We start from the raw sequence: 20589 nt of genomic DNA on the forward strand, positions 1-20589 counted from the left end.
TGATATTCATATCACTTTTAGTTTACAGAACCTTCAGCCTGGAAGTTTAAGCTTTAATACAGAATGAACATCATGGTTTCTTGGTCCCCAACTGTGTATTTATCATTGTGTCTATGAACAGGTTCCTGGTATCAATTTACCTGTCAACCAACTGACCTATTTCTTCGCTGCAGTTCTCATTAGTGGTGTTGTACATGAAATTGGACATGGGATAGCAGCTATTAGGTAATGATATTTTTCTTTCTACTAATGCAAAAAAAAGCTTTTTACTTAGTAGGGTTTATTACTAAAATCTGCTTCATTTGATACTTTTTCTTTCTGTGGATATTGCCTAATGCAAATCCACATTATTTTGAGGTAAATACTCTTTTATAAAGATTAATATATTGATGAATATAGTCAATTAACCATGTACACACTGTAATCATTTGACAGCATGGTTATATCTTCATGGTGTTTCAAGATTTTAATTGAACCCTGAAACCTAATCTTTCTATTCATCATTAGGTCAGAATGATAACCACTGCACTTGGAGCCCACCGACCTGCCTTCTTATTACTTTGTTTGACTTATTGGCCAAAATAAGCCTGCTTCCACTAATAGCCTCTGCTGGCTAGAGCAGGAACAATGAAAGCTCTGAATTTGTTAACAAATAATCATAGCCTATCTAGAAACCTAAGTAAAAGAAGACAAGAGAGGATGAGATACTTTCTTCAAGTATCACGCCCTGTTCTTGTCTTGACTACTCAAATGTATATTGTAATTATGCCTGAGCATTTTAAAGGCTCCTAAACTTATAAATTTGTGATAGGGGAGCACAATTCCCCCTTCGCTCCTACTGGTAATTACTGCCATGATGAACACACATACTGATGGGAATGTGTTTTATCCTCTGGGTATGTGGACCAGATAAAAGATTTTATAGGAGAAGATGTAATCACTTCTTACTACTTTCCTGTTGCTTATGAACAGAACTCTGTTGACTGCTAATAAACTCTCATCTCGACAAAGCATATACTGCTACATGTAGTGGTTTAAGTGGGCAGCTACTTTTTCTTTTTTAATCTCTCATCTTTGCTTCCATACTTTTAGCATTGTAGCTTTTAGAGTTTTACATATAAAATCATTGTTATTAACGGTTTAATACTTCACAGTATGTTTGTGAAATAGTATGGGTAATCTTTTATAAAAACCAACTGTCAAGTAAAAGCAAATTTTACAGTCATCTTAAATATATAGTACTAAATGACAGCACAGTATATTTAGGGGATGGTTTTTTTAGAGTAGCTGTTTGGTCTTATGAGGCTGTTAAGTATAATTCCATTTTTAGAGACTGAATTGATAATAAATGGTTCTCTTAAGGACAATGTGAACATTATGGATATTTAGGTATACTTATTTTAACATAAATAGGAATACACTTATATAAACCTCCACTTTTGTTTATATTAGCCAAGATAAATATATTTAGATACTTTACTTGAATTATATTTTCTGTTGTGTTCTTCTCTGAAAATAATTCAGAGTAAACAGTTGAAGTGTTTTTCATTTAGTTCCTCATGGAAATATTAACCATTTCTTTATATATGTGACTAATTTCAAGTTACTTGTTCAGCATACTGGTTTCTAAAAGTTTTGAAGTTTTAAGTCTATTTCAGAATACCCTTATTTTACAAAATGCAATTTCGCAGATAACCAAACTGGTATGCTGTTGTGAAATTGTGAGATAAATATATATCATATATTTGGAAATATTTTTCTTGACTGTCTAGAGAGACTTGTTTTTTAACCAAGAATTTATAGTGGGAAGTTTTAAGATTAAATACATTATTAATTGGAAAAATGCAATACTAGTAGTAAATTCCTTTTTTTTATTTGATTTCTTAGGGAACAAGTTCGATTTAATGGCTTTGGAATTTTTCTCTTCATTATTTATCCTGGAGCATTTGTTGATCTGTTCACCACTCATTTGCAACTTATATCACCGGTCCAGCAGCTAAGGATATTCTGTGCAGGTAACAGACTTAAATTTCTTTATTCATCTGTGTGTTGTTATGGAAAGTATTCACATCACAAATGAAAACATCTCACTTTTTGGTTGATAAATTCAGCTTATAAGATTCTCAGTCAAAAGTAATAAAGCAAGGGGCACCTGGCTGGCTCAGTCTAAGGAGCATGTGACTCTTGAGCTCAGGGTCATGCATTCAAGCCCCACATTGCATGTAGAGATTACTTAAGTAAATATTAAAAGAAAAAAATAAAGCAAAATTATTTATACACTCCAGTTTCTTCAGTAAAAACAACAAATTATTTTAAAAAGGTTGAAAGTAAAATTAACAATATACCATGCAAATGTGAACAGAAAATATGACTACATTAAGTTAGTTAGACATAGGGGGTCACTTAATAATCATAAGGAGTGTAATCCACAGTGAAAATGTAATCATTGTGAATCTTACTGCATCAAGTAACAAACTATCAAAACGAAAATGGAAAAGTGCAAGAAAAAAAAACAACAAATTTAATAAAGGAAGTTAATCTCATCTCTCAACACATGGCAGTAAGATGAGAAGTCAGATCATCAAAACTAATTACTAAAGTAAAAATCAATAGATATGTCAAACCCTATACCATGACAGTTTCTTTTCAAGTGACCATGAAACGTAAAAATTGACCAATTTAATTCAAAACATAATTGTTTTATACAATTATACTACATACATACATACATTTATACTACATAATTGTAGTATATTTAAAAGTGATAATGAAATAATGTATAAAGTTTTGCTAAAAGGAAAAGTCACTCCCTTATGTAGTTACTATGAAATAAATGAAAATAAATGTTAAACATTCAACTGAAGAAGTGAGAAAAGAACTATAAAATAGTTAAGAGATGATGTCATTAATAAAGATGTAGGTAGAAAATAATAAATAATAATTAAAAAAATTTTAAATATAAGAGGTTTGGGGCGCCTGGATGGTTAAGCGTCTGACTTCGGCTCCGGTCATGATCTCACGGTTCGTGGGTTCGAGCCCCGTGTCGGGCTGACTCTGTGCTGACAGCTCGGAGCCTGGAGCCTGCTTTGGATTCTGTGTCTCCCCCTCTCTCTGTCCCTCCCCTGCTCACGCTCTCTCTCTCTCTCTCTGCCTCTCAAAAATGAATAAACATTAAGAAAATTAAAAAATAAAAATATAAGAGGTTTTTTGAAGAAAAAAAGATTATACTGGGAGAAAGCATCAATAGAATTTATAGTCAGATTGGGGAATGACAACTGATACAGAGAAAATTAAAACAGCTATTTTAAAAAGTGTTCTTTATTCATCTCTGCAAAAAACTTTCAAAACCTTGGGTGATTATTAAATATAAATGGCGTAGACTCCAGGGAACAAAGAAAAAAATCTCAATAGCCTAATTACAATGGGAGAAAATAAGAAAGTTGATGAAGAATGCCCCCAAAAGTTTCATAGGGGTAATTCTTTCCAATCTTAAAGGAAAAGGGTTTTTTTTTTTTAATTCCAATTTAGTATAAACTTTTCAGATCACATGGAGAAGGAAACTTAAAAAAAAATTTTTAAGCTAATAGAGCACTGATACAACATCTTGGAAAGTACCAGAAACTCTGCCTATGGTGTATCTAAACAATACAAGGATGGTTCAACATTAGGAAATCTATTTTAAGGTGGTAAACATTATTTACCATTGGGGGAAAAAGAAATCCTCATCTCAGCAGGTATCGGACTGAGTAACAAAATTCATCATCCATTAATGGCTAAAAAGCAAAAATCCGTAGTAAAGGTTAAAAATAGCTGGATACTTCTTAATGGTTAACACTTGAAAGTATTCCTATTAAAGGATAAGGCAAGCAATCCCATTATCAATTAACACTGGTACTGTTAAATGGTCTCTAAATGTGGGTCAGTACAATAAGAGAAAAAGACAAAAATATTATAAAGGAGTAAGCCTTTTTTTTTTTTTAGATATTGTTGTATGCCTTGCAGTGGGTGGAGGGGGGAAGAAAACATGAAAATCAACGGAAATGTAGAAAACTTCAGGGAAGAAGCTGGTTACCGAATTAATATTCAAACAACAGCGTGGTGGCGGGGGTGGGGGGAACGTGTGCGTGAGGGCTGGAGCGTCCACGAGTGCGTGGGTGTGCACGTGAGCACGCACTTGCTGAGGCGCTGGGAAGCGCATGCGCCAGTGGCACCCAGAAGCCCCCGCGTCTTCCGCGTTCTCGGCGTCCTCGCGTTCTCGGCGTCCTCGCGTCCTGGCGTCCTCGCGTCCTCGCGTCCTCACGTCCTCACGTCCTCAACCGCTTTCGCGTCTTCCGCGGCTTTCGCCTCAACCGACGCTCGGTGGGGCTCGCATTTTTCTTTCTCAGCCTTATCCGCAGCCTTCCAGTCGCCACCTGCTCTTCCAGGAGCCAAAACCGCTGCCGAGCCATGGCCTCAGAGGACTCTCTCAACATCGCCCCAGAAAATTCAGAGTTACTTAAAGATATTACGGAGCTGCGCCAGATCCACGTGGAAGCCGTGCCTGTGGAGACCGTGCCTGTGGAGGCCGTCCCTGTGGAGACCGTCCCTGTGGAGACTATGTCGATGGAAACCATCACAGAGTACGAGATTATCAACGGCAGTTGGGTCCACGGAGGCCACCACCAACCACCTCTGATCGCGCTGCAGCCGCTGTTTACCAGCAACTTGAGCCAAGGAGACCACGACCAGGACATAATCATGGTACAGACGCAGGAGGAAGTGGTGGGCTACTACGAGTCAGACGACCTGCAGGCCAGCAACAATTTCGACGACCAGATGGTCATCCCGCTCGGTGAAGACGACGATTTCCAGCAGACCCTGGCTTCCTTGGCAGCTTCAGCGTCGTCGTCAGCGGTCAGCCACAGCAGGAAGCGCGGCAGCCAAAGCAAGAAGTCAAGCGGTAAGAAGAATTACACTAATAGTGAGGCCCACGGGGGAAGTAGCAGCTCTGAGATTGGCAGCAGGAAGTGGGAGCAGAAGCAGGTGCAGATCAAAACCCTGGAGGATGAGTTCTCCGTCACCCTGTGGCCCCCAGATGACCAAAGAGACCAGGAGACAGGGAAGATTGAGACATCAGCTCCTGATTATTCAGAGTACCTGACGGGGAAGAAGCTTCCTCCTGAAGGACTACCTGGTATTGATCTCTCAGATCCTAAACAACTAGCAGAATTTACTAAAATGAAGCCAAAAAAAACCAAAGAAGATGCTCTAAGAACAGTAGCTTGTCCTCATAAAGGTTGCGAGAAGATGTTCAAGGATAACTCTGCTTTGCGAAAACATCTGCACACCCACGGTCCTAGAGTCCACGTATGTGCAGAATGTGGCAAAGCTTTTGTCGAGAGCTCCAAACTAAAACGGCATCAGCTGGTGCACACTGGAGAGAAGCCCTTTCAGTGCACATTTGAAGGCTGCGGAAAACGCTTTTCCCTGGATTTCAATTTGCGTACACATGTGCGAATCCATACCGGAGACAGGCCCTACGTGTGCCCCTTTGATGGTTGTAATAAGAAGTTTGCTCAGTCAACTAACCTGAAATCTCATATCTTAACACATGCTAAAAACAAAAACAGCCAGTAAGAAGGGAAGACCCTTCTCAAAGTTGGGAAGTGTCTTCCAGGAGCATGATTGAAAATGAATATGCCACTTTTGTGTATTGTTTGTAGGAAATAATATTTTTATTGATTCCTGTATATATAAGGGTCATGTTTTGATGGAGTAGTAAAAATAAAAGTAAAAAGTAAAATATATATATTTAATATATATACCTTTATATAACGTTGTTAGGGTGCTATATCTTGTTCTGTAATACTATTTGAAAAACATAGTGTTTTGTAAAGTTTGGTCCCAACAAGGATAATTTATGAACCTCACATCAAAAGATGGTTCTTTATACAACTCTTCTAAAAATGGGACTTCTTTTCACGTTTTTTAAAATACAAAGTTCACCTATTGCTCACAAATTTTTAAAGTTGTGTATTTTCCAAATGTTCATATTTATAGTTTTAGAAATATGTTTAGTAATTCTTTGTATGGTTTTTCTGAAGGTTGATAACTTTGCTTGGAATAGATTTTCTTTAAAACAATGAACAGTAACCTACATGAAGTATTTTCCTGTTTAAAAAAAAGTTATGTAGGCTTTGTGTGCTCTTAATTTTGGTTGTATTCTTTGATGTTAAAACATTTTTCATAACTATCTTTTAGCTGCATTGATTTATGTAGTATTGAATATTAGATGTGACTTAATAGTCAAATTCAATCTATTTTAGTCATTTTATTTCCCCAAAATACTGCCAGGTGGTGTTTAGTATAACTTCTTTGCATGTTCAGTTAAGAGAGTGGTACTTAGTTGTAGAATGTATTTTGTATGTATTGACTTTTAACACTTGATAACACTTTTTAACATCTTGTGTAACAGAAGAAGCAGAAATAAAATAACCTAAAGATGGAAAAAAAAACTTGTCTGTGTAAATACCATAGCTAGAAAATAGAGAAAATGGGCAGGTTGTTAGTGGCATCAGGTGGATAGAGGCTAGGGATGCTGGTAAACACCCTACAATGCACAACAACATGTTCCCCACAACATAGAATTATTTGGCTCAAAATGCCAATAGTGCTGTTAAAAACTCCTGTTCTAGAAAAAGTAAAAGAACAAATATTCCTTTGGTATACTTACAAACAAATCATTAATGGACAACACGTTGTTTAAATAAAGGAAACGTGTTGTACCACCCTGCTTGCCACTTAGCCATCATGGGCAAATCTGGAATCCAGAGGGGTGATCTCATACCAGCTGCGTCCCTGACAAGTCCCTGACCAGAGATAAGAGGCTGCTCAGAAAGTCAAGAAAGCACTCTGACTGTTGTTTGGGTGGGAAAACAGCATGGTCTGTGCTATGACTGTGTGGTGGGACTATCCTGATAAGGGAGTGATGGTGAGAGTGCAAGCATCTAGGCAGTTCTGGTAGAGCTGGGAGAAAGCTGAATTTAACATAAACATAACAGTGGCAAATGTAATAGGCTAGGGTTGTGGGGGGAGGGGTGGAAAATGGATAATTTTGTGAAATTGTGTTGGGACCAGCTACTTGGTGGGGCAGTGGGGAGGAGGGCGGTTATAGCTGTATCCCTAAGTTAGTTTCACTAGAGAGTAAATTCCACTAGGCAAAAACAAGTTTTTAATTTTGTTTTTTTTCAAATGAAGCTATGAAAGCAATACAAGAAAACCCTAGGTGAGTATCTTCTATAATTTTGAACTGGGAAAGGCTTAATGCAAAGGAGCAATTTGACCATACCAAAATGTAAAATGTCTGCATAGGCAGAACTATAAACCAAGCCAAAATACAAACTGGAGGAAAAATTGTAATACTCTTACAAAGGACTAAATTTTTCAATATATACATTCAATACATTCAATAATGATACATACAAATTAGTAAAAAAAGATAAATGCAATAGATAGAAATAGTTCTCAGACAACAGAAATACAAATAGCCTTTTAATAAACATGAAAGATGTACAAGCTTACTCAAATCACAACAGATTTTACTTTTCACCTAGCGGATGACAAAGTCTAACATTTTCCTAGCATCTAGGGTTATTTACAGGGTAGGGAAACATGCCAGTTATGAGAATATCAATTAATGCAGACTCATTGGAGGTCAATTTTAATACACATTGTTTTTGACCCAGCAATTCCATTTCTATGGAATTTTCCATACCCTCACAGATGCATAATTAGATATATAACAATATGAACAAAGCTGTTTATTGTAGCGTTGTATGAAAAAGTTAAAGCAGCCTATGTTATCATTAGTAGGGAACCTTATAAATAAGTCAATATGTTTTAAAAAAATGAATTACTCTGTAATGGTTATAAGAACTGGGCATTCTGATAAACTAGTAAAATAATGGTTGTAAGAAAATTAGTAAAGTACTAGATGTAAGAAATGGGATAAATAGAATATGCAAATAAGGAAAAAGTCCAAAGTTCAAAAATGTAAAATCAAAATACAGTTTCCAGTAGATGCTTTGATACAATTGGTGTATTTAAAAGATCTCTCTCTGTATAGAACCGAAAAGATAGTTTACCCATAATGTCCTGGACTAGAGTTGCCCTCGATATTTCTGGAATTAAAACAACTTACAACACTCAAAAAAAAAAAAAAAGAAAAGAAAAGAACATCTTAACAGTATGAATAAGGTACATGAAACTTGTCTTGGGTATCTGCTGTAATTAAAAATAACAATGGCTTAAACTCTCATACAACATTCCAAATGTAAGTAGTTCAGCACTGAAATGTTAATTGTGTTATTTGGAGGACTCAGGCTCTTTCTGTCTTGTTAGCTCACTATTCCCAACATGCAGCTTTTGTGTCATAGACTCAGGCTTGTCTCTATCTTAGCTACATTCCAGCCATAAGGACAATGATATCCCCATCACCTCCACTCATATCCTGTTAGCCAAAGCAGTCATATGGCCGAACTCAGATTCCTGCAAGTCTGGGAAATGTCTTTAGGTTACATTTCTATCACTATAAAACATTGGCTCTCAACCACTGGTGCTGTCACCCTCCTGTAGATGTTTGGAATGTGTGGGGGCAGGGAGCATTCCTTGGTTGTCTCAGTGAAGGGAGAGTGGCATTCAGTGGGTGGGAGCCAGAAAGGCTAAATATCCTGGAGTGCGAGGGACAGACTTGCACAAATAAGAATTGCAAGGTTCAGAGTGTTAGTAGAGCCCCCACTCTGCCCCATGAGAAAAACTGGTAGAAGAAGGAAAGGATCGGTATGGGGGAGGAGGATATCTAGTGCTATGCTAGTGATTGTTTAACCCCTGGCTCTGGAAGGGAGAGTGAGGAGCTCTGATATGTAGCATTTGCTGGTTTCTGTGGTATAATTACTCCTGCCATGGCCAATTTTAAGGTACCAACCCAAAGTCCCTGAAGGAGGAATTAGGAAGAGATGTACACAGTCTGCTGTGGCAAGCTGGCAGGACCAGCCTCCAGCACACCACTGGGTTCACCTTAACCATTTCTGCATATATGATAGAGATGGTTATAGTCTGTGACATGGTGTAAGATACATACTCTATTTAGTTCGTCAATAGTACTCTCCTTAATAGTTTAATTCTTAAAACAATCTCTTTTTCTGAGTACCATTTGGATTTCCTTTATATATATAAACATATATATGTGTGTGTGTGTTGAAATTTATTTTTTTCCATTTTATTTTATTTTATTAATATAATTTATTGTCAAATTGGTTTCCATACAACACCCAGTGCTCATCCCAACAGGTGCCCTCCTCTATTCCCATCACCCACTTTCCCCTCTCCCCTACCCCCCATCTACCCTTAGTTTGTTCTCAGTCCTTAAGAGTCTCTTATGGTTTGCCTCCCTTCCTCTCTGTAACTTTCTTTTTCCACTTCCCCTCCCCCATGGACTTTTAAGTTTTTCAAGACCCACATATGAGTGAAAACATATGGTATCTGTCTTTCTCTGCCTGGCGTATTTCACTTACTATAATACCCTCCAGTTCCATCCACGTTGCTGCAAATGGCCAGATTTCATTCTTTCTCATTGCCAAGTAGTATTCCATTGTATATATAAACCACATCTTCTTTACCCATTCGTCCATAACCCAGCTCAGCAAGAATGTTTTTTATTTAGTCTTAACTTTTATTTGAATAGCTCTGAAATTTTTTTCAAAGATCACAAGTATGTTTTGATTAATAATGTATATGTTTTCTGAAAAGAGGATAAAGTGAGTAGAAATTCAATTTATGTTTTATATGTATATTAGAATATAGATTCTCTTAGTGTTAAGTCATATTAGTATGTCGTCTTCTTAATGTGGTATAAACATGCTCATTTTACATTTCACTATCTGAAATGGAAGGGGCCTCTAACTGAACATCTGTCTGCTGTACTAGTAAGTAGATCTGTCTGCTTCGCGGCTTCTTCTGGTTACTTCAGTAACTTATCAGAATCCCCAGGTGTTATGAAGTCCAGATACCTAGATCATTCCTGCCCTTGGTTGAGCTGACTCCTTTTTTTTTTTTTTCCTCTTTTCAGGTATCTGGCATAATTTCGTCCTTGCACTCCTAGGTATTTTAGCTCTCGTGCTTCTCCCTGTAATTCTCTTGCCATTTTACTACACTGGAGTTGGGGTGCTCATCACTGAAGTTGCTGAGGTAAATAATGAGGATTATTTGGGGCATCCTTTTACCAGATTGTGATGTAGCACAGCATTTTATGATGTAAGGAACTTTTATTCAAGTTCTCATATACAGAATGCTCAGTTTTTCCTGAAGAAATTGCTGTCATCCTTTTAAATTGAACAGAAAGTTTTGTGGAAGACATTGGCTTTTTAAAAATACTTAAATTTGTTTCTGTTCTGAGTTACAAAGATAGTATCAAGGTTTTCTACCTGTACTTTGTTGATAAAATGCATCATTTACCTTTACTGTTTATTTTTATAACTGTGCTTTTGAGACAAATGTCCTTACTCCTAAGTAAGAAGATTGAAACCTAGGCTAGCCAGCTGGAACATTTCATGGGAGTTAAGTAACTGTCTTCAACTCTGTATTTCACTCCCTTAAACAATAATTACTGCAGTGGCATCAAGTCTTCTGTTCAGGCTTTCAGAAAAGGAAAATTACCTTTGTGAACAACTGACTCACATATTCATTGTGCTGTGGTATTGTCTGTATATTTGGGACTGTGTTTAGATAAGGACTTGTCTTACAATTTTATCCACCAAGGATATATAAGATAATGAAGGCATTCTGGTGACTACTTTCACAAAAAATTTTAATTAGCAGTTTGGGAAAAACTTTATCATTTTAATCTTCATAGTTGGCAGGTGGGGTTTCTTCAGTTGTGAAAAATTCAATTAGAGAAGTAGGAAAAGTAACTATAATTGTTAGGTTGATTTTGTTAATGTTCTAGGACTGTACATCTTGGATTCAAAGATGGATTATTTTCTGCATTAGCCAAAATATTCTATTTAATTAAATCAGAGTCTTTAATTGTTTGGTCAGATAAATCATAGCTTGTCTTCATATATTATCTGATTTGGTTGTACCCTCTTCCCAAGGACTCACCTGCCATTGGACCCAGAGGCCTTTTTGTGGGAGACCTTGTCACCCATCTACAGGATTGTCCTGTTACTAATGTACAAGATTGGAATGAATGTCTAGATACCATCGCCTATGAGCCCCAAATTGGTTACTGTATTAGTGCATCAACTTTACAGCAGTTAAGCTTCCCAGTTAGAGGTGTGTATATTTCTTCAGTATAATATCATGTTTCAGGGGCGCCTGGGTGGCTCAGTCGGTTAAGTGTCCAACTCTTGATTTCACTTCAGGTTATGGTCTCACAGTTTATGAGTTCAAGCTCCTCATCGGGCTGTCAGCACAGAGCCCTCTTGGGATCCTCTCTCTCCCTCTCTCTCTGCCCCACTCTCGCTCTCTCTCGCTTACTCTCTCTCCCAAAATAAATAATAATATTTTAATAATATTTTTAAATAATAATAACATTAATAATAATATGCTTCAGGCAGCAGTACTTGGCCATTCACCAATTCTTAGCCCATGTCTATAGATTTATTTTGTTCTAATTTTTTTAAATAAATCAGTAAAGTAATAATAGGCACAAACTAGTATCTTGGTAAGTTGGATACTAATATTTATATATTGTTCAATGTCTAACTAATTTCATAATATCATAGTTGACTTTCAAGACTCTAGTATCTAATTCTTTCCACATTTAGAAGAACTTGTGTTAAGTCAGCATTCAAGCTCAACCGTAACCAATTAACTAAATTCCAGTAATTAAATGCTCCCATGCTATATGGATGGTGTCATATCCAAAGCTATTTGGAGTAGAGTTATTTTATGTGGCAGGCATCCAGAGGAATTCATGTTGGTATCTGAAAATATCCTCTGAAGTCAGATCTGTTGTTCTGTGTAGCAAGCGACAAGGTGAAGCAAGTTTATTCTCAGATGCTCCCAAATTTAGAGTTCTTTCAGCTCTGAAAAATCAGCCTCCCAACTCTTTATATAAAATCATGGGGCCCAGATTATTTGGAGTGTTTAAAAACACAAATTATATTCACAGATTATATCTTTAGGTCAAGAAATGCCCTGGAATGCTTGTCCACATCTACTGGGGTTAGGAAATATGATAAATAATCAGGAATAACTTCACTGAAGTACTATGTACAACAGTGGCAGAGTAATAAGAATTGATTTAAAATTTTTTTCAAATATAATCTTTCACATATTACCCATTTTTAAGAACTTTTATTACTGTAAAAACTTCTCAAACATACATAAAAGTCAAGAAAATAGTAGAGGGGTGCCTGGCTGACTCGGTCGGAGGAGCATGCTACTCTTGATCTCGGGGTTGTGAGTTCGAGCCCACGCTGGATGTAGAGATTACTTAAGTAAAACTTAGGAAAGAAAAGAAAAGTAGTATAAATGGAACCTTATACATCATTCTCCCAGCTTCCGTAATTATCAACATTTTTCCAACTTTTTAATCTAATTATCCCACTTTTGAGGGGAGTATTTTTAAGCACATCTCAGGCATCATATCATTTCATCCATGAACTTTAGCATGTCTTTAGTACATGATGACTTTTTAAACATGACCACAGTACTGTTATTCACACCTAACAAAATTAGCACTAATTCCTAATATCTAGTCAGTATTCACTTTTCTCTATTTTTTTTTTAATTTTTAAAAAATATTTATTTATTTATTTATTTATTTATTTATTTATTTATTTATTTATTTATTTTGAGAGACAGGGGAGAGGCAGAGAGTGAGGAGAGAAGAATCCCAAGCAGGCTCTGCTCTATCAGCACAGAGCCCAACGTGGGGCTCGAATTCGCAAACCATGAGACCATGACCTGAGCTGAAATCAAGAGTTGGATCCTTAACTGACTGAGCCACTGAAGCGCCCCCTTACCTGTTTTTTTTAATAGTTGATTTAAGTTGGATGGTATGTCTTTTAAGTGTCTTTGAGCTTGGAACAATTCCCCCTGGTGTTTTTTTCTTTTTTAGGTTTTTTTTTTTTTGAGATCTCATTTAAGAAACTGTCACTTGTTTTGTTGAACTGCCCATATTCTGGATTTGTCTGGCTCTGTATTATGCTTATCATGTCATTAACATGTTCAGATAGCCTCCAGATTTTCTATAGATGGTCATTAGGTGTGGACACTTGATTAAATTCAGGATCCACTTTTTGAGGGGGTGAAAATACTTCATAGGTGGCGCTCACTACTTCCTATTGCATCATGTCAAGAGGCACCCAATGTCTAGTCTTCTCCCTTGTGGTAATGTTAACATTGTTCAGTGGGCTAACCTGATTCTTTAAGGTTGAAATATTTATACATTTTTACTATTCTCAAGAGCCACTTAGCATCTTCCCAAACATTTCAGATGATGGAAGGTTGGTATATGACCTGTAATGTGTTCTTCTCTGAGAGAAATGATCCATTATTTCATACTTCTTAGGTCCTTTATCATTTTCCTCCAATTTCTCTAAATTTGGTGTAATATGTATTGAATTACAAAAGCCAAACTGACCCAGTAATCAAAGTTCTCTCTAGTAGAATTGTTTTATTGTTTTATTTAGGACATCTGCATTTCAAATGTTTAAGGTTTTGCCCCTTTCCTGGCATACAAAATGAAAATGAAAATTTTCCTGGAAATACTCTGAAACTCTTTTCTTTCCTTTTTTTTTTTTAACATTTATTATTTTTGAGAGAGCGAGACAGAGTGCAAATAGGGGGAGGGGCAGAGAGAGAGGGAGACACAGAATCCAAACCAGGCTCTAGGCTCCAAGCTGTCAGCAAAGAGCCCAACACAGGGCTCAAACCCACGAAGCACGAGATCATGACCTGAGCCGAAGTCAGATCTTTAACCAACTGAGCCACCCCGGTGCCCTTCTGAAACTCTTTCGTTGTCAACTTTTTGAGTATTTCACTGTTATGTATTTGGGAGGTATTTGTGTTAAAACATAAAGCAGATATTACTCTTTCTACTTAATAAAAAAAATCAATCCCAGAGTAATTCTTCAATATCTATTTCATCTCCTTAGGAGTGACTGTATTAGGATACATGTTGATTTTACATGATGACTGTTGACTATGTCTGATAAACCTGTACCTCTATTTAACCGTTTTTAGATGGAGTGAATACATTTAGCCAGTTTATAGGAATCTTAATGACTGTAAATTTAAATTAAATTAAAATATATACTAAATTAATTTTAATGGCAGACTTGACCACTGAGGCTGTAGATATTTTAAAGAAAACTATGGATTATGGTGCCTGGATGGCTCAGTCGGTTAAGCGTCTGACTCTTCATTTCGGCTCATGTCATGATCTCACTGTTTGTGGGATCAAGCCCCACATCAGGCTCTGCACTGAAAGCATGGAGCCTATTTGAGATTCTCCCTCTCTCTCTGCCCTCCCTCCCTCTCTCTCTCTCTCTCTTCTCTCTCTCTCCAAATCAATAAATAAATTTTTTTAAGAAAAGAAAGCTATGGATTAATAGTATTTTATATGTATCTAGGTACATTTTTTTATCCTTAGTTATAAAGAGAGGGAAAAGATACAATTAAATATGGTAATACAAAGTGGGCAATAATCCAAAAGTGATTCATGTTCATTTTGGAGTGGACTTTAGTATACATAATTAAAATTCTAGAAATTTACACCACTGCAAAAACAATAAAGCCACCTTGGAAAAAAGATCTGACCCTGGAAGTGCATGTAAGCTGTCCCAACCAATTGTTTCTGGCCACTTACCTCTCATAGGTGTATTATTAAGTTGTTTAAGATATAATTAAGCAGACTGGATGTTCTCCTTAAAATATTAACAAGTAGATTTTTGTCAAATTAGATTTTTTAACGTTTTATTTTATTTTTTGAGAGATAGAGACAGAGTGTGAGTTGGGGGGGACAGAGAGGGGGGAGACACAGAATCCGAAGCAGGCTTCAGGCTCTGAGCAATTTCTGTCAAATTAGAAAAAAAATGTCGTTAATCTATGATATGAAATTGTTTAGACCTGCTTTTCTTCTGTTAATCCTTTCCTTTTTGATTTTTAAACATTAACTCACTAAACTACAAATGTCACTGACAGAGGTAAGGCTGATTAAATTCCACCTCTTCCCCTAGTACATGGGGCCAGCCTAAGGAGCTTGTCCCATACACTCCTTGGAGATTGAATGGCCTTTCCAGGAAGCCCCAAAAAAGGACACTGGGTCAGGAATTGGAGCCCATTGCACCTGAAATAGATCTCTGATCTCATTCTGGGTCAGAACAGAAAACAAAACTTTACCCCCATTCATAGTCAAGCCTCTACTTTTACAATTGCTGGGTGTCCATATGCCACTTTGTGATTTGAGTGGAATTGAAAGTTACAGAAAAGAACTAGTCTGGCTCTTTATTTGGGACTATTTTCCTAACAAGTAGCTTGCATCCTCTTTCTTTAGTATGAGAGGAATCCTTCATTTCATATACACATAAAGCTAAATTCCTTTTTTCTTTCCTGAAAGCATTATCTCGAATAAGAAAGACTGTACTCAACAAGTCCAGCATTTGAACTAGGTTTCCAGGAGCATGAGATTGAAAACTAAAAGCAACTGCTCCCTAAAAAGAAGCTTTGAGCTCAGACTCAGCCATCCCCATTGAACAGCCTATATTCCTATTCAGAGGAGGCGTGGGTATATCCCTGTAACTGCCTGGCAACAGGAATATTGTATTCCTGTCTTATGTATCTATACATATGTATCTATAACTGAAGTGAGAAGAGACCCTTTCCCACCTAGTTTAAGATAATAAAAGAAAACTTCCAGGAATCCTTTCCATGTATTTTGAGTACTCAGATTGTTTTTATGCCTAATCTTTTCTACTGTTTGGGGAAAAGTATCTTGTTTTTTCATTGTGAACATCAAGTTATGATCCAGAGGTTTTTTGCTATCCTAAATTGAAGAGAGAATGTGTGTATATGTGTGTGTGTTTATAATTTTTTTTAACTACTTATTAGGTGATGCTGGTATAAATTCTATAGAACTAAGAACAAATAAAGAGGAGGGGTGCCTGGGTGGCTCAGTTGGTTTAGCATCAGACTTTGGCTCAGGTCATGATCTCGTGGTTAGTGAGTTCAAGCCCTGCGTCGGGCTCTGTGCTGGCAGCTTGGAGCCTGGAGCCTGCTTCTGATTCTGTCTCCCTCTCTATCTGCCCCTCCCCAACTTGTGTTCTGTCTCTCTCTGTCTCTTAAAAATATTAAAAAAAATTTTTTTTAAAGAATAAATAAATAGGCTTGCCTCCCTGTGTTGGAGCTCTAACTACATTTATATATTTAATAAGCTAGGATAAGAAAATTATTCAGCTCATTTTAGTAATAGAGAAGGTAGTGGGGACTGTGAACTATACATTGAAAAAGGTTCCAGTCTTTTTCTAAAACTAACCTCAGGGCACCTCAGCGGCTCATTAGACGTCTGACTCTTGATTTTAGCTCAGGTCATGATCTTGTGATTCCTTAGATTGAGGCCCATGTCAGGCTCTGCACTGACAGCACAGTGCCTGCTTGGGATTCTCTCTCTTTCTCTCTCTCTCTGCCCCTCCCCTGCTCATGTGCACATGTGCACTCTCTCCCTCTCTCGCTCTCTCAAAATAAATAAACATTTTTTAAGTAAATAAAAAAATGAAATTAACCTCTGGTGGACGCCTGGCTGGCTCAACTGGAGCATGTGACTCTTGATCTCAGGGTTGTAAGTTCAAACCCCACATTGGGTGCAGAGATTACTTTTAAAAAATTAACCTCTGTTCTAGACTATGCTTTGGAGGCTAAACTATTTCTACAACTATCTTAGGACCCATCTTAGGGTTCATTCAGAATATGTAGGTTCTCCCTATGGTAGAATGAAACTGATCTGTTCTTGAATTACCTAATTGTCTCCCAGACTAAGATTTAAGGGAGAAGTCTAATCTTTCAGAGTTAAATTCAACCTACAAATGCCTCTGGGACCTTTCAATGCAATCTTGAGTGCTTCTTCGAAAGTAGAATTGGATTGGCCTGTCATGCTTAGTAAAAAAGTACATACACTAATATGAGAATTGTCTGTGGCATCCCCATTTATAGGTTAAGAATCGAGTTACAGAAATTGGCTTAGCAACTTGTCCTTTAATGTGACCCAGTAGAAAATATTCTAAAATAAAGTTTTTTTAAACGTAGAACTTTTTTTTTAATTGATAAACAGAGAAATATCAAATTTACCTCTCAAATAGCCACAAAATATGTAACTCTTTATTGGAAAATTCTGTTTGTCAGGAGATATTTACACTTGTGAGGATGGCCACAGCCATGGATTTATGTTTTAGTTAGAGTAATCATCATAGGAAGAAGCCATAACATAAAGGTTGCAAATTGGTGGTAGCCCAGAGACCAAATCCAGCCTTGGCAAATGTATTTGGTCTGGCTTATGTGGTATTTTTTTATATTAATTAGATGCCAATATTTAAAATTGAAGAGGTTTCACATGAAAGTCCAGATTTCAGATTTCTCTTGTAATAAAATCAACAGTCTGTGGAATCAGGCCCCCAAGTTGAGTGCCTGGCTGCTAATCCCATAAAGCAGGGTATACATTTTCTAATTCATTGCAGTCCCTCTACTCCCTATTTTTTTCCCCACACACTATCTACTTCATTTATTTGAAACCTGCTTGGCCTGTTTCGGCATTTGTGTTTCCGTACATGCTGCATCAATAGTGATATCAAATTCTTGACTTTAAATTCTGTATTGTATATATTCCTCCAAGAAAAGTTAGTGATCAAGTATCAGATGTAAATTTTCTAGATTTCTAATACAAAGGAAAGTGGCACAGAATATCATATATGTATTCAATGTATACTGAGTTATATACCTTATGTAAGATTGAGAAACTTTTTTCTCAAGGAGCTCACAGTCCAGTCAAAGAAACAGAGCATTTGATAGGGATTAAGGAGTGTACCTGTGATGAGCACCAGGTGATGCATAGAAGTGTTGAATCATGATATTGTATACCTAAAACTAATATTATACTATATGTTAACTAACTGGCATTTAAATTTAAAAAAAAAGCAGACCATGCCCACGTTATTACAGTACAAGGTTAATTGCAGTACAAGGTTAATTGTAGGTAATGACAGGAATCGGTGGGAATTGTGGGAGTTGGTGGTGGTCAGTCTTCACTGAGAAGATGAGAGCAGGTTTCATAGCATCACCCCTTGAGTTGGGCCTCAACAGTGAGTCTAATTTCAGGAGGCCAAAATGGAAATAAACCTTGGCACCAGAACCTAGAAAGCAGTTAGGGAACTGCTAGTAATTTGGTTCACCAAGATGATAGTATGAGATAAGATGAGAAAAAAAGCAGCAATCTTTCAGTTTTAGGCTATGGAATTTAGACGTTATTTGGGAGTAGTGCAATCCTTGGAAAGTTTTGATCAGAGGAGTTACATTCTCATAGTTTTACTCAGGAAGATGAATCTGAAGCATTTGGTATGTAGGAAAGGCTTGCGTATGCTAATAGGTGGTAAGCAAACAAGACTTCTTAGGATTCTTCAAATGGGTCAGGTGAGAAGTTAGAGCCTGCACTCAAATGCAAATATATAGGAGAAAAATAATGAGGAGGTAAAAATTGGTAGGACTTGGCAACTGATCAGAGACAACCCTGAAACTGTAGCCTGGATTGGTAAAAAAAAAAAAAAAAAAAAAAAAAAAATCCTAAACAACTTTGTACTTTATACTTTACTCTTAAGGGTGACGGATTATTGATTACAGGCACAGGTTTATCTGTACCATTTGCTACTCACAGTTTGCCTTCATATTTCAAATACAAATCCTCATTTAAAATTTAAATACCTATTCAATTATAAGAAAACAACAGAGAAAGAAAAAAGAAAACAAAACTGCCCACACAGCCAAGCAATGCAGAAGAGAAACTGATTTATCAGTTAGTTTGTTTCACCTGTTTTGTTCTTCATTTTATGTAGACCAAGGAGAGAGAGCCACAGTGGCTGGGGGGGATCCACTCTATCAAGATGTCTCCCTCAAATAACCTAGTTTAAAAAGAAAAACTGTTTGAAAACCAAACAACGACCGATGACTAAAATACAAAATCCTTGTACAATCATATTGCATATCAACTAACATTTTCCTGCCAGTGCTCTTGAAGACACAATTGTAATAGAAAAGCTTTTTGTGGTACTAGAAAATGTACTTTTTTTGGTAGTTCTCTGGTAACTTTGCTCTTCAATCTGTCTTCCTTAGCACATCTATGGTAGCATACATATAAGATTCTAAGTTTAATTGGTCCCTGCTACACATCAGTTTATGCTTTACAAGTTTGATATGCTGAGTGCAGGAAACCTTCCAAAATAAACACATGGAATCATTTTTATTCCACCTGTATAAGTGATTTAGTTTTCTTATTCTGCCCCAGATACAAGTGAGGGAGTACACCAAAAACCTTTGAAAAATAAATGAATAATGAGAATAAACAGTTACCCTGTTTGCATTGTCTTCCAACAGTGGTAACTGGATTATTGGTATGCAGGCAAATATGTGCACATCTCTGGGGTCAGATTGGGCTGCCCTGATTTTATGAGGAAAGCCGTAAGGTAAGCAAGGAGGCAGGATAGATATTTGATCTAATGGGGATGTCTTTAGGGATGAGAGTCTTTAAGGCATCCTCTTGCCCACTCTGCTAACACCGCATTGCAGGAACTTTAGTAATACTGGATCAGTAGCATTAGGACAGCTAATAGTGGCTCATTAAATATTTGTGCTTGACTAGCTGGAGTTACTGCAAAACCTACTGAGACCCTGGAACTCTAGCTTTATTAATAGGTAAGTTTATAGGAAGACATAAATCTATGGTAAGTGCTGCTTCTTGATTTCAAACTGGACAAGTCTTTTTGTAATATCGTGTCTCTTTTTGTAACATAAAATCACTGCAGTGAGTAGCCTGTCAGACTGAACTAGGAATCATACAATTGTTTCCAAGTTCACATGCATTTTACTTACTCTTTTTGTGTTGAAAGCAAAATTTTCATTACAAATGTATTTCTATATAACAGATTCTAATTCACTATTTCTCTTTAGCATACAAACGGCTAGATGGTTCGACTGAATGTTGTAACAATCACAGCCTCACAGATGTGTGCTTTTCCTACAGAAATAACTTTAATAAGCGTTTGGTGAGTTGTCCCTGAAGCAATCTTGCTTGTCTGATATAATTTTTATAAAATAAGCATATAGAACTAAAATGTAATCTATGAACACTTTTCCCTTTTGTTTCATATCGTTTTATTAAAATTTCTATATTTCACTTGCCACATTTCATCTGAGAATCTTTAAAAATTTATAGGTATGATATCTTATTTGGCCGAAGTAGAATACTTGAATCTAATTTATAGTAGGTGCACATAAATGGCATTTCTTTTAAATGAACTTTGTTCCTAATATGCTCTGTAACATGAAAGATACTGAGCACTGGAA

General features: G+C 36.7%; 2 protein-coding genes across 4 annotated transcripts in view; both read left to right on the forward strand.

The window, feature by feature from the left end:
• Positions 1–20589, forward strand: part of MBTPS2 (membrane bound transcription factor peptidase, site 2) — a 54719-nt gene that overhangs the window by 13139 nt on the left and 20991 nt on the right. For all 3 annotated transcript variants that reach the window (XR_006213407.1, XR_006213408.1, XM_042974277.1), the window contains exons 4-8: positions 122–225; positions 1888–2015; positions 10106–10224; positions 11130–11310; positions 20194–20288. Coding sequence is in view for 1 of the 3 variants with exons in the window: in XM_042974277.1 (XP_042830211.1) it covers positions 122–225; positions 1888–2015; positions 10106–10224; positions 11130–11310; positions 20194–20288 (627 nt within the window). In the remaining 2 variants the exon portion in view is untranslated. The remainder of the gene's footprint in view (positions 1–121; positions 226–1887; positions 2016–10105; positions 10225–11129; positions 11311–20193; positions 20289–20589) is intronic.
• YY2 (YY2 transcription factor) lies at positions 4119–7380 on the forward strand. Its single transcript, XM_042974279.1, has one exon. It carries the CDS (start codon positions 4447–4449, stop codon positions 5614–5616), a length of 1170 nt encoding a protein of 389 aa, XP_042830213.1. The 5' UTR covers positions 4119–4446; the 3' UTR covers positions 5617–7380.

Source organism: Panthera tigris, chromosome X, assembly GCF_018350195.1.
Source record: "Panthera tigris isolate Pti1 chromosome X, P.tigris_Pti1_mat1.1, whole genome shotgun sequence".
NCBI classification, from domain to species: Eukaryota; Metazoa; Chordata; class Mammalia; order Carnivora; family Felidae; genus Panthera; species Panthera tigris.

What these genes read in the sequence shown, in the direction of transcription:
- YY2 (XM_042974279.1), top strand. Translation starts at nt 4,447, where the DNA reads ATGGCCTCAGAGGACTCTCTCAACATCGCCCCAGAAAATTCAGAGTTA.